At 40.6% G+C, this 15,113-nt stretch overlaps 1 protein-coding gene across 2 annotated transcripts in view; it reads left to right on the top strand.

Annotated features, from left to right (window-relative positions):
• Positions 1–362: 362 nt before the first annotated feature.
• ogfrl1 (opioid growth factor receptor-like 1) overlaps positions 363–15,113 on the top strand; it is a 37,701-nt gene continuing 22,950 nt past the window's right edge. Inside the window, exons 1-5 of one of the 2 annotated variants that reach the window (XM_088609817.1) lie at positions 363–732; positions 3,142–3,228; positions 3,479–3,557; positions 12,139–12,217; positions 14,938–15,004. In XM_088609817.1, coding sequence (XP_088465943.1) covers positions 547–732; positions 3,142–3,228; positions 3,479–3,557; positions 12,139–12,217; positions 14,938–15,004 — 498 coding nt within the window. In that variant the 5' untranslated portion in view covers positions 363–546. Of the gene's footprint in view, positions 733–3,141; positions 3,229–3,478; positions 3,558–10,831; positions 10,926–12,138; positions 12,218–14,937; positions 15,005–15,113 lie in introns of those variants that run through there. The other variant, XM_088609818.1, reaches the window with a different exon arrangement.

Consider the following 15,113-nt stretch of genomic DNA (forward strand, 5'->3'; position numbering starts at 1 on the left):
AATATAGTGCTTTTCTGGACACTCCACTCAAAGCGCTTTTCAATGTGCAGCATCCACCTACATGCACAACAGCAGACAAAACACGGAAGACTAATTGAAATATTTAAATTTCTGACGAATGGTGCAAAATAGTAACTTAATATCAGTGATATCGAAATATAAAGGTGAACATACAAAGACCATAATCCATTTTCTAATAAATAAAATATTCTTATGTGTTCTGCTGTTTTGTCTTATGTTGAATTTATATGTCCTGTATAAAATATGTTTCATAATGAGCAAATAATGTAGAAGAAAACTTGGTACTGTATTTGGATATTACCACTGATTTTTGGTGAACATTGCCTAGTTTCGACAGAAGGGGGTGTGTTCAGCTCGCTTTGGTCCGGCTTCCTGTGGAAATTCTGTAATTCTGACATTAATGCTTTGTTTATTCTGCGTTCTAGTGTTGGGAGGCTGGTAGATTCGCTGTTCTGGACGATGGTGAATACCGGTGATTGAATATGCAGCAGGAGGAGTGAAAAGAGAATTGGAGTTGAGTTTTAAATGGGAAATCTGATGGGTAGCCTGAGGTACAAGGAGCCAAGCACAGTGGAGGAATGCGACTCGACCTGGGAGACAGACTCCGATCCCGAGGAGCTGCAGCCGGTAGACGACAACAACATGACGGGGGAAGATAGCCTAGCGAACTCCTTCAGATGTGGAGATGAAGAAACTCTAACTTCACATCAGGTAAAACAGTAAGAAATGAACACAGATGGCTAAATGTATGTATTGATTTCAGTAACTGCCAAGACATTAGTTACTATGGTTTCTTCTTGTGGTTATGCTTTGTATTAATTTACTAAAGGAAAGGCGAATATTTATAATAATGTTTCTAAAAGTAATATAATAATATAAATAATACAGAGTTTGTACATGTAAATTATAGATTGTTTTTAGATTGAATTAAGGCTGTCTTTAGCACGAACTACCGTTCATTTGTAAGCCATATACCTAAAATGTTTATCTACAGAAACCGAGTTTTATTGTTATCTCGTTATTTTTAATTACTGTATATTGTGCTATACACAGTAATTGAATCGGAAAACTGAACTGAGCAATGCTGGGGACTAGTTCGTTGATGTTGCATTGTTGTGCAACCTATTGTAAAAAATACGTTACATTTTGGTATGCTGGTGTTTTGTGCTTGATTTGCGTTTCTTCCGTTTTTCTAAAAGATCTGGGGCTGAGCAGAAATTTAAGATATATCTATGTGTTCTTGACTTGTTCTATCTTTAAACGAGATTTGTTCGGCTTTTGTTTTTAAAGACAGGTATTTGGTGAATACAGTACTATCTCCTATAAAATGTTATCCGTATTCCTGCATTGCATTCCACGAAATATTATAGCATTGTAATGTTTTAATTTCAGCCTGTAGTCGGATTTGAATAAATGACACATTCGAATATAAATTTTTCAGGATCTGGTAGCCTCATATAAACACATATATTGTTTTTGGCAATAAATTTAAAATCTAACCAATAAATAAACAACATTTGAAAAGGTACGGTTTTAAAATGTATCACTTCCTCAGTCATGATTGCGTTGACCTAGTTCACTTCATTGCATCACTTTTCTCTTGATCTTACCGGAAAGTCGAGCGTCCCATGTGGAATCGCATGGATAAACACTTTCCTATTCATTCTCTTTCGTGAACTGCAACGCTGCTTAATTGACAAATCTGGTGTGTGGTTATATTAACCTAAAGATGAATGAATAAGTTAGAGGAGGCAACCAATCTAGTCCAAAGAACATGATTTAGAGGATGTAAAAGTTTCTGGGTAAGGAAACAGTATGAAATGATCTGGTGCAGAAGTAAAGAAATAGCTGAATCCCAAGAAAGCTGTTAATGAGTTGGAATAAAGAAAGTCACTGCCTACAGTACCATTAATACCATTTTGTGAATCAGTTGAATATTTTCGAGAAATTCTCTGCTTTAATTCTTCTTAGATACACCCTTAGATAGAGCCTAGGAAGAATGTCCACTGTGTTGGTGTGTTTATCACTTGGTGCACATGTGCATTCAGCCATGTTTTAGCAGGAAGGGTGCAATTTAGGGACATTAAAAATACAACTATGGTAAATGCTAAACTTATCTTGGAGCTGACACCTGAAGCACCTGCAATTCACTATCAGGTAGGTTGGAAAGGCACACTGTGCAGGGCCTGACACAGAACATTGTGTATTTGTCCAGATGGATGAGAAGTAGTGTGGAGTAATTGTACAATTTCACTTTGTTTCTATGGGCAGGGTGCTCATCTTCATATACAGTATACAGAGTACTGAAAAAATCAGCTGATTGAAACTGGAAAAGTTTCAGCTTTTACTTTTTAGAACCTACTGGTAAAACTGTTCTGTGAAGGCATGAACCAATTTACAATGCCTTGCAGAAGTATTTCTTCCCTTTCCAGTGATGTACCATTTTGTTGCAGTTAGTTGTAATGTTTTTACAATTACAAATGTTATATACAAGTTTTAAAAGGAGTATTTGAATTGAATATACTATAAATATTTTAATCAAACATTGAATGTTATGGGTAAAAAGAAATTAAATACCAGCTAAAAACAGCAAAGAAAAACAAAAAATTAAAGTGTTGATTGCATGATTATTTACCAATAATGCTTGATGGAAGTACTTTTGAAAACCACATATGTAGGACCAAACTATTTGCACTTTATACTGTATCTACATTGAGGAATTGGAAGTACATAATTGTAAGAAAATGTCCGTGTTTTTGTAAAAAGTTATAATTTTAGCAGTATAGTATAGACTATTTAAAAGTGGATAATTGCATTTTGGTTAACAAAATATTGACATATTTAAGGAAAATAAATCTGGTTTCAGAAATGGTTTATTTGCCTACATATGGTGAGGAAACCATATGATACTGAGAAAAAATAATACAGAGGGCTAGGACATGCTTAAATGTGGGACTGACTGTGTTCAGGGAAATGTGTTATATATAGAATGATACTGCATGTAAAGACTGTTTACATTCCAGCATTCCTAGGAAAGTTTTTTGATAAAATATGACTCAAGCATTTTTTTAAAGTTTATATTATATACTTTAGAAATACTTGTGCAATTGTGTTTTACAGTTCACTGATGCACGGGAGTCTGCTACTAAGTTGAAGAGGAGTTATTATGCTGCAAAGGATTTGTATAAGTATCGTCACAGCTACCCGGTATGATCTCTTTCAGTTTGTGTCTCATGAAAACCACTACCTTTCTACCTTTCTCTTTTTTAAAATGCTTCTTGATAAAACATGCTAGATGCATATGCTATATAATATAAAATACACATATCCATTGATTTCAAGTCTGCTTTTTTTGGCAAGGGTTATGGCTAGCGTACTGTCACCTTATGCAAGTGTATGAAAATAATGGAACTGAAATTAATTTAATTTCTCATTGTTCCCTGTTTGAATATAACAGAACTACAAGAAGCCCAGACAGCCCAGTGAATTTCGCAACCTGAGGTTCTATCTGAACAAAATTCCCCTGGTTCCTGATGGTGGGTGCATTGCTGATTTGTTGAGCATTGATTTCAATCTGGATAATCAAGATCATTATGTGGCATTTGCGGTACATAAGACGTTAATGAAAACATTAGCTCAAATTAATCTGTTGCCCTACTTCTTTAAATCCACTTAATTATGGAATGATAATATGGAATCTTGTATAGATGTAGCCCATCAGAACATGCATTAGTTCTTATTTGCGGTACAGTACATTGTGTGATTCACTGGCCAAAGAATATATTAATTTATGAATAAAAGTATATTATACTTAATGTACATACAGTATCTGGTAGTGGTAGCTAAAAATAAAAAAATAAAGTACACAACAGTATTCCACCTTCTTCATAAACTGTTTCTGCATTAATGTCTTTAATTCAATCACATGGTTATTGTGGAAAGGTTTTGATGTGCTCGTTTTAACTATAAAAAACTCATGTCATTTAAAAAGAGCTATAATGTTTTAACCTTCTGTTCTGGCTGCAACTGGTCTCAATTAACTCCTCATTATCGAATTTCCCTTACTCACCCCTTCATTCACTATTTAAACCCTCAATTCACACTGTAACATCGCTCGGTATTAGGATCTCTTCTGCCTCCTTAGCTCACCTTGCCCTTTCTTCCTAAAGTACCCCTTTACCTTGTCTGGACTCCTTCAATGTCGACTCTTGGTTTTGGATTTCTCGCTCTTGCCTCACCCCTATTGGATTTGTTTGCCTCTCTTCTTGCCAATTACCTGGACTTGACCCCAGCTGGAATAACTGATGACTCTACCTCATCGCCTGCCTTGGATACCTCAGCTACCGGACCTCGTCTGGAGACCCACACAGGTTTCATAAATTAGTTCGTTCTTACAGAATACCGAGCCAGCAACATGAACCCCCAGGGTCAAAATGATCCTTTCTCCATTCTCCAGCAACACTCCCAAACGCTGGGGGACGTAACAGCGGCTGTCTAACAACTACTCAGCCATGTTTCTCAATGCCTGGCTCCCCAGCTGATCTCAGCCGCTGTACCACCTCTACCCCCTGCAGCACCAGTCAGTCCTCTATCCCTCCCTGCTCTGGAAAAATCTGACGGTGACTCCACCAAGTGTCAGGGCTTCCTGACACAGTGTTGGGTGGCCTTCCAACTCTGCCCTGACTGATTCCCCTCTGACCGCGAAAGAATTGGGTATATGGTTTCTTACCTCTCCGGTCGAGCCCTGGGGTGGGCCAATGTTCTCCTCATCTGGAACGCCCCTGAGACGGCAGATGTTATCAGCTTCCAGGCCGCAGTACAAGCCGCCTTCGGTCAGCTCTACCCTCACCACCTTGCTGCTCACCGCCTTTCCATCCTCACACAAGGAAACTGCCCCCCGCAGGTGTATGTTGCTGAATTCTGCTGCTTGGCTCCCTTAAACTTCCTGGGATTGGGAATCTCTCATTCGTCAGTTCCACCAGGGATTGTCCAAGGAATTAAAAGATCATATCATCCACCTACCCCTCGACTTCCCCTCTCTAAACGTTTTTATCTGCCGGGTCACCGAAATCCAAAACCAAAGAGTTGACATTGAGGGAGTCCAGACAAGATAAAAAGGTACTTTAAGAAGAAAGGAAAAGGTGAGCTCTGGTGGTGGAAGAGATCCTAATACCGAGCGATGTTACAGGGTGAACTGAGGGTTTAAATAGTGAAGGAAGGGGTATGTAAGGGAAATTGGATAATGAGGGTTTAATTGAGACCAGCTGCAGTTGTAACACCTTCGGTATGAATAATTGTACTCTTCTATATGAATTATTGCTGTACAAAAAGTTGTAGTACTTTTTAAAATGTAGCAGAGAATATTAACATAGAATCATTTTGGGAGACAGGAAAACCAGCATTTAATAAAGTATGGGAGAACAAAAGACGGGGAGTGGAGAGGAGGTGGGAGCAGGAGAGAAGCATGTTGTAGCGTTTACAGGTTCTTTTCAGAACAAAGGACCAGTGGAGACGCGATTAACAAACCAAGCGCTAGCTTTATTCGTTAACAAACACAAAAAATACATACCCATGAGGAGACTGACAGAACACGTACAAATCTTTAGGGTGGTCATTACTTAACAACACGCTATATTCTTATAAGACTGCACAGGGCACTAGAACTACTAGGACATTATTTACACAGGTAGGGTCAGCCGCTGGTCATCGTGCTGACCCTCAGACTCTCCCCGGCTACCACTCCCAGCATGCCCAGTGGTACTACGAGTGCCTAGGGGCGCTTCCTCCTCACCACCTGGCGAGGGCATTACACTGCCCCCACCTGAAGCGTCTGGCGTCTCGCCGACGTCAAACACCCCCCTCAGGCTGTACTCGTACTCGGCTAACAGCTGTGGAACCCTGTGTGAGCGGCCGCTGCGCCGCGGTGACGGCTGGCGACCCACGGACGCCCCACTACCGGCCGGCTCCAGCCCCGGCTGCTCCTCTAGAGCCCCCCCACACGGCTCCTCCTCCCTGGCTCGGTAGGGGTCCAGGTGGTCTCGGTGCAGGACCACCACTCTCCCCCGTGTTCGCAACCGGACACGGTAGCAGACCTCACCCACCACCCTGAGTACCTCACAGCGGGGCAGCGATGCTGGCAAAGTCCCAGACGAACCTCTGGTAGTACGAGGCCAACCCCAGAAAGCTGCACAGCTCCGCGACTGTGCGTGGAGTCGGCCAGCCCCTCACTGCGGCGACCTTACCTGGGTCCGTAGCCACCCCTCGCGGTCCAACAACATATCCCAGGAAGGTCACCTCCCGCCGTAGGAGCTCGCACTTGCGGGGATTGAGCCTCAGGCCAGCACGGCGGATGCAGGCCAGCACCGCCTGGAGGTTCGTCAAGGCCTGGTCGAAACCCCAGGCATGAACCAGCAGATCGTCCAGATACAGCACACACTGGTTCCGCGGCACCGATGCCAGCACCCTCTCCATCAGCCTCTCGAATGTCGCCAGGGCATTGCACAGGCCAAAAGGCATGACAGTAAACTGCCAGAGGCCGTTTTTTTACCAGTACCACGGGCTCGCGGAGGGCTCAATCACCCCCGCTGTGGCCATCTCCCGGATCTTTTCCTCGGCGGCGGTCCGCTTGGCGTGAACCATGCGTCCCGGTGGGATGCGGATGTTCCGAGCGTCGCCGGTGTTGATTTCGTGTTGGACCAGGGCAGTGCGTCTCTCGCCGCAAAGAGGCCCTCGTTCTGGGCGAGTAGATCCTGGAGCCGCTGCCGCTGGTCCTCATCGAGGCCCTCGCAGCTCCGCTGGTAGAGGTCCTCAACGGCGCGCCTTGCTTCCACGCAACGCTCAGCCCCTGCCGCCCCTGCCTTGTCCTTAGCCGCAGGCTGGAGGCCTCCCATCCTGGGGGGTTGGTGCCCTCGGTGTTGGGGAGGACGCCTGGCCGGAGTAGGGTTACCGATGAACCGGTGTCGAGTAGGGCCAGGCAGGGTTGGTCCTCGATTTGGCAGTCGAGGTACAGGCCCCGGCTACAGCCGACTTTACAGCGCTCTCCGGAGCGGGGGTTGAGGTGTTCAAGGGCGGCCTTCCCCGCACTGAGCCACCCCGTTCCCGTTTCCTGACGCCCATCGGTGTCCCCTCTTCCCGCAGCGGTTGCAAATCAGCGTGCAGGGCTGTTCCGCGGGGGTCGCTGCACGGGCTGGCTCCTCTTCCCCTTCGCTGGATTCCTTTGTTGCCGCCTCGGTCAGCCGGCAGGGCACACTGCATCTGCTGGTGCTTCCAGCCACCCCGAACATGGCCTCAGCCCGTGTAGCAAGGGCCAAGGCCTGCTCCAGCGATGAGAGGGCCTTGAGAAAGGCCTGGAGAGCCATCTCCCGCTGCGCCTCCCGGGGAAAAGTTGGGTATCCTCGGCGGGCGAGGAACATGGCATCAGCGGCAACCGGGCCCAGTCGCTCTCCTGGTCGGCGCCGACGCAGGGCCAGCCTCTCCCGCATCAGGTCTGGCGCCTCCTCCACACCGAAGCGCAGCTGGAGAGCTGCTGCCAGCGCCATGTATTCGCCTCTGTCTTCCTCCGGGACGTCCAGGAGCACTTGGCAGGCCGCTCCTTCCAGTGCCGCCGCCAGGTGACCAGCCATCTCCGCCCGGCTCCAGCCATTCGTCCGGGCCGCGAGCTGGAACTGCGCCTCGTAGGTTTCCCAAGGCGCTTCCCCATCGTAGCGACCTGGTCGCACCCGCGCCGATGGGTGTGGGAATCACTGGTCGGGTCCGGCAGGGAGGGTATCCTCTCTCTGGGGCACCCGCTGACAATGAGTAGCGGCCAGTCGCCCCAGTTCTACCCGCGGGACCACTACTGAGTAGCCCTGGTTAGGGCTGTGGCCACCTGTCGCACCCAGGAGTTGCTCAGGCTCCCTATGTGCACTGCCGATGGGTTCTGTTTCTTTTAGAGTCAGCCAGCGCTTAACAGAATCGACTAGTGTCTGCCACGATTTGTCCATCCTGCCCGCTTCTGACACCAATGTAGCGTTTACAGGTTATTTTCAGAACAAAGGACCAGTTGAGACACGATTAACAAACCAAGCGCTAGCTTTATTAGTTAACAAACACAAAAACTAAACACAGGATATACACACCCATGAGGAGACTGACAGAACACGTACACATCTTTAGGGTGGTAATTACTTAACAACACAGCCGCTGGTCATCGTGCTGACCCTCAGACTCTCCCTGGCTACCACTCCCAGCATGCCCAGCGGTACTACGAGTGCCTAGAGGCGCTTTCTCCTCACCACCAGGCGAGGGTGTTACAATATTAACACTCAGGTGGTGTGAAGTCAAGAGATGTGAAGAGCGGTGTGGAGTTAAAACCTAATTGAATAGAGAGGATTAGAAGGAAACTAGTCTGTCAATGAGAGAAAGGGAAGGTGTGATCCTGGATTCAGGATAATTGTAGTTTTGGATGTCTTTGATAAGTGTTCCGAAACCCCTCTGTACTTAGTGCTTTTTTAAATGCATGGCTCGATAGATGGGTTGGAACTTTAAAGATTCTTTGAATTGCCTAGTTATTTAAAAAGGATTCAATAAGATCTGTCTTTGGTTTTAAAAAAATTGACATAGCTACGAAGTAAAATGGCAGTTGCTTGTTAAGCCTTCTTTAAGAAAATGTAATTGTTTGCTGTTGAAATGTTCCCTTTTTAAGGCTGAAATGCCAACTCTTGTATTTTTTTAAAGAAGTTAATTTTACTGTTCACACAAATGCACAGAAAACTTACCAAAGTTATCCAGTTGAGTAATTTCACTTTGTCCCCTGTTCCTCATTGAATCTTTACACCCTCAGTATGATAAAGGCACAATACTCACTGTGCACACCATGATCTCACATGCAGGTGTGAAACACAGTAGGGATAATAACTTTAGTTTTTTTTTTTAATCAGGTTTGTTTGAAAATTTGTATCTGTTATAACTGTTAATACAATAGAGAGTATAATTGTGATTCTACTGTTTATTGCTTAATATTGCGTGTCATACATATGATTTGGTATGGAGAAAACTGTTACTTACAGGTTCAGTACTAGTGTTTTCAAATTGAAAAAAAATGAACAAGCTGTGTTGATGTTACTGGTTTTATTTATTCATAAGTTCATCACCACCATTACTTAATTGTTTGGCACTTCCTCAAAGATTATATTTGGAAGATGGCAGAACAGAGCACAAAGCAAAAACTCAACATAGAAATTAAGGGGTTCTGGGAGAAAGTGTTGATGAACATACAGTAGTTGTAAAAAATGTATTAAAATACTTTTTTGTGTTCTACTGAAGATTGTAGAACACCGTGGGGAACATTGAGGAATGTAATATCACAAGTGCATTTGTTCTGACTTAAATTTACAGATTGTAAAACAATTTACAAGGAAGTGTAATTTTAATAAACAAATAAATATAATACATTGCATGAATTCAACACTACCTGTCTCTCAATAATGTTTTTTGTTTTATTAATGTAAATGTCCAATGAGACTGTAGGTATATATTATGTAAAATATACTGTATACACTATAAACAGCACAATATATATACTGTAAATTCTGTGAATGTTGTGATAATTGTATTGCTTTTGTAAACACATTTGTTTTCAAACAAGCGCATTGTTTATGCGATTAAAGGTGGTCTATCTCCATTTTTCTTGTGAGATGGTATGGTCTGTATCCTTCACAGTGTGTAGTTTTGAAGGGAAACGATGCAATGCTATTTTTATGTTCCAGGGTTAGAAAGAATTGGCATTGGTGATTGGATTTCAAACCACAATAAAAGTAAAATGTGCACAGTAATATGTATAACCAATACAATGTACAAACCAAAAAAAATACATTTCCAGGTATGCACTGCGCCATATTCTGTGATTCAGTCAAAGGCAACAAAATATCCGCTTCTGCCCTATTACATTGTAAAGAAGCAGGCTTATAAATATGGCTCTTTTTATCCAATAGAAATATTGCTCTCGACTTTGAGATGGTTTTGCCAGCAAATACCGCTTACTTGTTAACTCTGCGTACACATCACATTGGAACATTTCTGGGGTGAAATGTCTACCGAATCACCTGTACATTACATTACATTAGTCTTCACAATGCAATGACTAGTGTGTGGCAAGAGCCTCTTTGTATCGTGATTCTTGCACATTCTTGCTCTAGCCTGTAGTGACACCAGCTGACAAAAGCGACAAAATGGAGAAACGGGGACTATAGTTCCCCTTTAAAATGTCAGTCACGTGAATTGCATACAGAAATAAAGTAAATTTAGATTACATAAATAAAGACTACAATTCCCACTGCTCACATGAAGTCATATCCACAGATGAACTGTAGTATGATCAGCATAATGTAGAAATATACTGTGTATACAGTATGATACAGTATGTTTTAAAGCCATATATGTGTAAAATATATAGTTTTCATATCAGCATCTGAAGTAAAATTGTGTCCTAATTACTTTTTACTGAAATTAGCAGGGAAGAAAGAAAGTAAATTGTACAGTAGGTGAAGCTAACCAAGAAACACTTTCTCTGGGCTGTCAGGCATCATACATGGCAAAAGAGTTTACTTTTGTCAGCTATACTGTATACAATTACAAAATACAAAGTACCACTATTTTCCTTATCAAAAATGTGTCACACCTATGAAAATATAAAAATGTATCTTCATTTACCTCTGAAGAGAGAAGAAAAGAAACAAAACGTTTCGGCTGTGGAACCTTCTTCAGGTGTGAAGGTGACATCTGAAGAAGGCTCCACAGCTAAAACATTGTGTTTTCTTTCTTCTCTTTTCAGCTTATTCCTTTGCAGCCTATGCATGCTGACGCAGCCACCCACCTGAACCACTTTTTTATATATCAAGCTGAGTAATTTTGCATTGTGAAGCAGCCCTAATTTCATTTTTAATATTAATTTAATATTTAACATACTGTAATATACAGCATAAAAGTGGACACAGTACACAAATTGGAAAAAGATTGTCCCGGGGCTGAGCATTGACCAGGATTCTAAACCATGTGTTTTCAGGTGAAAGCCCAAATACTTACGCATGCCACTTTAAGCATTAAATGTGCCACCTGGTTGTTTTACAAAGTAGTGCAGTCCTGGAACAGATTTTTTTTAAAAAGTGCAGTGCAATGTGATGCATTATTTGTCGTGCATTCTGAATGGCTGGATCTGTATAAATATTTTGTATACATTTCTATTAGTTCTTAATTTTTGCATTTCTTATTTGCCCAGTATTTTTTAGCAATACATCTGTTGTGTAAATATAGAACTGTCTGTTTATTATTGCGTGCACTGTTTAACTGAAATGAAAAAAGTGGTATTAAGTTGATATATTAAACATGCTACAATTCAAATAAGACTCTCCCCAAAAAGTACAAAATAACTAATGTTTTTAAAAAGTCACACACTGGTGTATAGCTTAATGGAAAATCCCCAAAATTGATATAACTCTGAAGTGTTCATCTATGAGTAGTACAGTCTTCATTTTAGTGTTTTAAGAATATTTGGGAAATGTATGAAACTAGACTCTTCATCGCTGCTGACAGCCAATAAGGTTTATATATAGATTGTTGTTATAAGCAATAGTAGCATTGCTCACTTTTCCTAAGTCTCTAAGAGAAATGAAAAATGTGTGAAAATGTCAGGAATAAGTCCTTGCTGTACCATCACACACTTATATGGGAGTATAGATTTTCTTTAGATTTTTCTTTAGAAAAAATTAGAATAAAGTTCACATTTGTTCAAAATGGTGTCAAAATGGATTATTGACGGTTAGAAATACAGACAGTAAAAAAAGGCAAGAAATCCTTGTTTTAGCAAAGGAGTATCCTATAAATTAGATCTTGACAGTATCAAAAACACATATGATGTTTTCAGCAAAATCTCTAGAAGTTAAAGAGAAAAGCACAGTCTGCAGTCTACATGTCTGCTTGGTCGCCTGCAGGAATATGCTGCTGCAACTATAATGAAGGGGGTGCTTAATGTTGAGGTTGCTATATACTGTAATGTACTTGCACTTTGCATTCCTGCACAGATTTCAAAGTGCTCATGATTTACATTATTAATCAAAGTATTTGTACTTTTCAACACTACAGGCATTTATGTTGAAGAAATTCTCAACAAGTGGAAAGGTGACTATGAAAAGCTGGAGCATAACCACACCTATATACAATGGTGAGAACTTTGTTTTTCAATATAAGTTGGTATAGTTGTTTTATCGTTTTTGTCCTCTTGAGTTACAGGTAGGAAGAAAACAAATAACTGAAATAATCCTCTGGCTGCTGTTCAGTAAGAGCTTTTGAATACTACTGAATTGGTCTACTTCAGACATCATGCTTGTCTCTGTGTTATTACCTTTGTGATCAGAAAATCAAAATCAGATCCTTCTTGAAGAAGCCCAGACTATTTTCCAGACAAAACATGTTTTTAAATACTAATGAAAGTTTTTTTTTGTTATGTATAGGAGCAAGACTCCAGTTCTTGTGTTCTGATTTGATACTTTATGTTGGTGTTCTTGTGATATATGAGTAAACAGATTTTGTCACAAGGGTGAATGTAGTGTAGACATATTTTAAAATATAGATGAAACTACATTAATGGGGTATTTGTCATTTTATTTGTATTCAGTTTTCATAATGTATTGAATCATTTTAATGAGTACACACACACTAGAAGTAATCTTGGCTTTGAGTTTAAGTATTGCAATCAACACATTACAGCATTTGTAATTTATATAACACAGAAGTGATCTTTTTAATACATGTCTTGGGAAACAGAACATAAAAGATAAAAGTAGTTCAGGTGGGTAGCTGCATCAACATGCGTAGGCTCCAAAGGAACAAGCAATAGGTTTATTCCATGCTGACACCTGAAGAAGGGTCCACGTCCAAAACGTTGTATTTTCTTTCTTCTCTTTTCAGCATGGAATAAACCTATTACTTGTTCCATAAAAGATAAAAACCTTGCTCCTTCTGAGTGCTAATGAGATTTTTCCTGGTGTCCCTCTCTATAACCAGCCAGGTAGCTAAGCTGTTTACAGCTCCAAAACCAAAACTTTATCCCTCTTTTACAGTGCAGAGCAGAAGACAGACAACTGTAAGTTGTTTACAGCTCCAAAACCAATTGTTTTCCAGTTGTCAACTGGTCTGGTGATCAAAGATGGCAATTAATTCCCCAGAGCTTTCTGGAGACTGAATTTTGTTCAGATTTTGTTCAAATTAGTTTTTTCTTTGTCTACTGCTCTCTAACAAATGTACAAAATTGTAAACAACCTAATGTAACTAGTGCACACAGACTCAATAAATGAAATAAGATTCTCTCCCATCTCCTACAGTAGTTTTAAGCTCATGATTCTGGTATATTAAAGCTAATAATTTACAGAAAAGGTTTTATTTCTAGACCTGGGGTATTATCTGTGTGGAGTTTGTATATTTTCCCCATGGTTGTGTGGGTTTCCTCCAAGGGACAAAAAAATACTAGTGGTTTAAGTGGCTGCTGGGAAAATTGGCCCTGGTGTAAGTTTCTGTCTAAGTGTCTGCCATGTGATGGTTTGACATCACATCCAGGATGTATCTTGCCTTGGACCAATTGCTTGCCAGGATAGCCCCTGGCTTCCCTGTGTCCCTGAAGTGGAAGAAACAATTTGAAAATGTTTGAAAATGGATGGACGGAAAAATAATACATAGCGAAGCCATAACTTAGAAAAACGTAAAAGTAAGTTATATGCAGTAATTGCAACTTGTGTTTACAAATTTCTCTGTGCTTTAAACTTTACTTTACTTTAAACAAGAATGATCAAGCTGATTTGTTTTTCATAACAGTTAAATTTTTAGTTAACAGTTAACAAATTTATGATTGCTTTTAGCACTAGTATACACCATGGTGTACAGTAATTTGCATATTGTTTGACTCCATAATAGACTAAAAGCATTACCATATCCTATAAAGAATAATGGATAATAATGGAAAGTTGAGATCCTTGTGGTACATTTCCAATAAAATATTACATTTGTTGACTAAATCAAAAGTTTTGTATTCAGCAAATAAGATTCCATTCATTTTTGTACTAGGGAATTTAAATATAGTGATAGATCTAAGCATTGCAACAAAAGGAAAGTAATTTTACTTTCAGTTGTCTTATTACTTTACTTTAAAGAGAAATATCACAAAACAGAATCAGATTTAGTAAGTATGGAAAAGGGAGTTGCATAAATTCATTCCTACTGACTGAGTAGGACTGACTGACTTACTGTGCTGTTCTCTGCAGTATTACTCATTTTACTTTTGTAAATCCTCTGTTCTTCCTTTCCAACACTTGTATTGTATTAAGGCTGCTCCTTTTCATACAGAATATCAAATTCCATTAAAAAAATGTTGTTGAGTGCTGTCGACTCATGGCGACCCTATAGACAGTTCCCCCGTCATTATTCAGAGTTTCCATGGCAAGATATGGAAGTAGATAGCCAGGCCTTTCTTACACGCTGAGAGTGCTAGTGCTAGTGTTGTTGCTGTTGTAACGGAAACGTGATCCTCTGCCACCAACACTGCCCCATACTGCCGCTGCCTGGTATGGGTTATTAGAGAACCTTTTGCTCGACATGGGACACGAACCTACTACCCTGAGATTATGAGTCTCATGCTCTACCAACAGAGCTAGTCGGGGCCAAAAAAAAAAAACATACGTAAAGTAAATTCAGATCATGCATTTACTTTATGTATATGTGTTTTAATGTAGAATGTTTGATATAAAGGCATAAAGGATTCTCCTGTCCTATTTAAGTAATTTACCTTGTTTTGAAATTTATAAACTCTACAAAAATCATAGTATTTCTGTGATATAGAATCTGATTAATAGGGCAAAGTAAGAAGCCAAAAAATTGTTTTCTGTTTTACAGGCTTTTTCCATTGAGAGAACAAGGCTTGAATTTTCATGCCCAAGAACTAGCTCAAGATGAGATCAAGGTAAAAAATTAGATTTTACAAAAAAATTACAAGGATCCTTAGCACACCAAGGAAATTGACAACATAGACACATTAAAATAAATTCTAAATACTATTCAGTAGTGTTTTC

Source organism: Lepisosteus platostomus, chromosome 17 (genome assembly GCF_059453375.1).
Source record: "Lepisosteus platostomus isolate fLepPlt1 chromosome 17, fLepPlt1.hap1, whole genome shotgun sequence".
In the NCBI taxonomy this organism is placed as follows: Eukaryota; Metazoa; Chordata; class Actinopteri; order Semionotiformes; family Lepisosteidae; genus Lepisosteus; species Lepisosteus platostomus.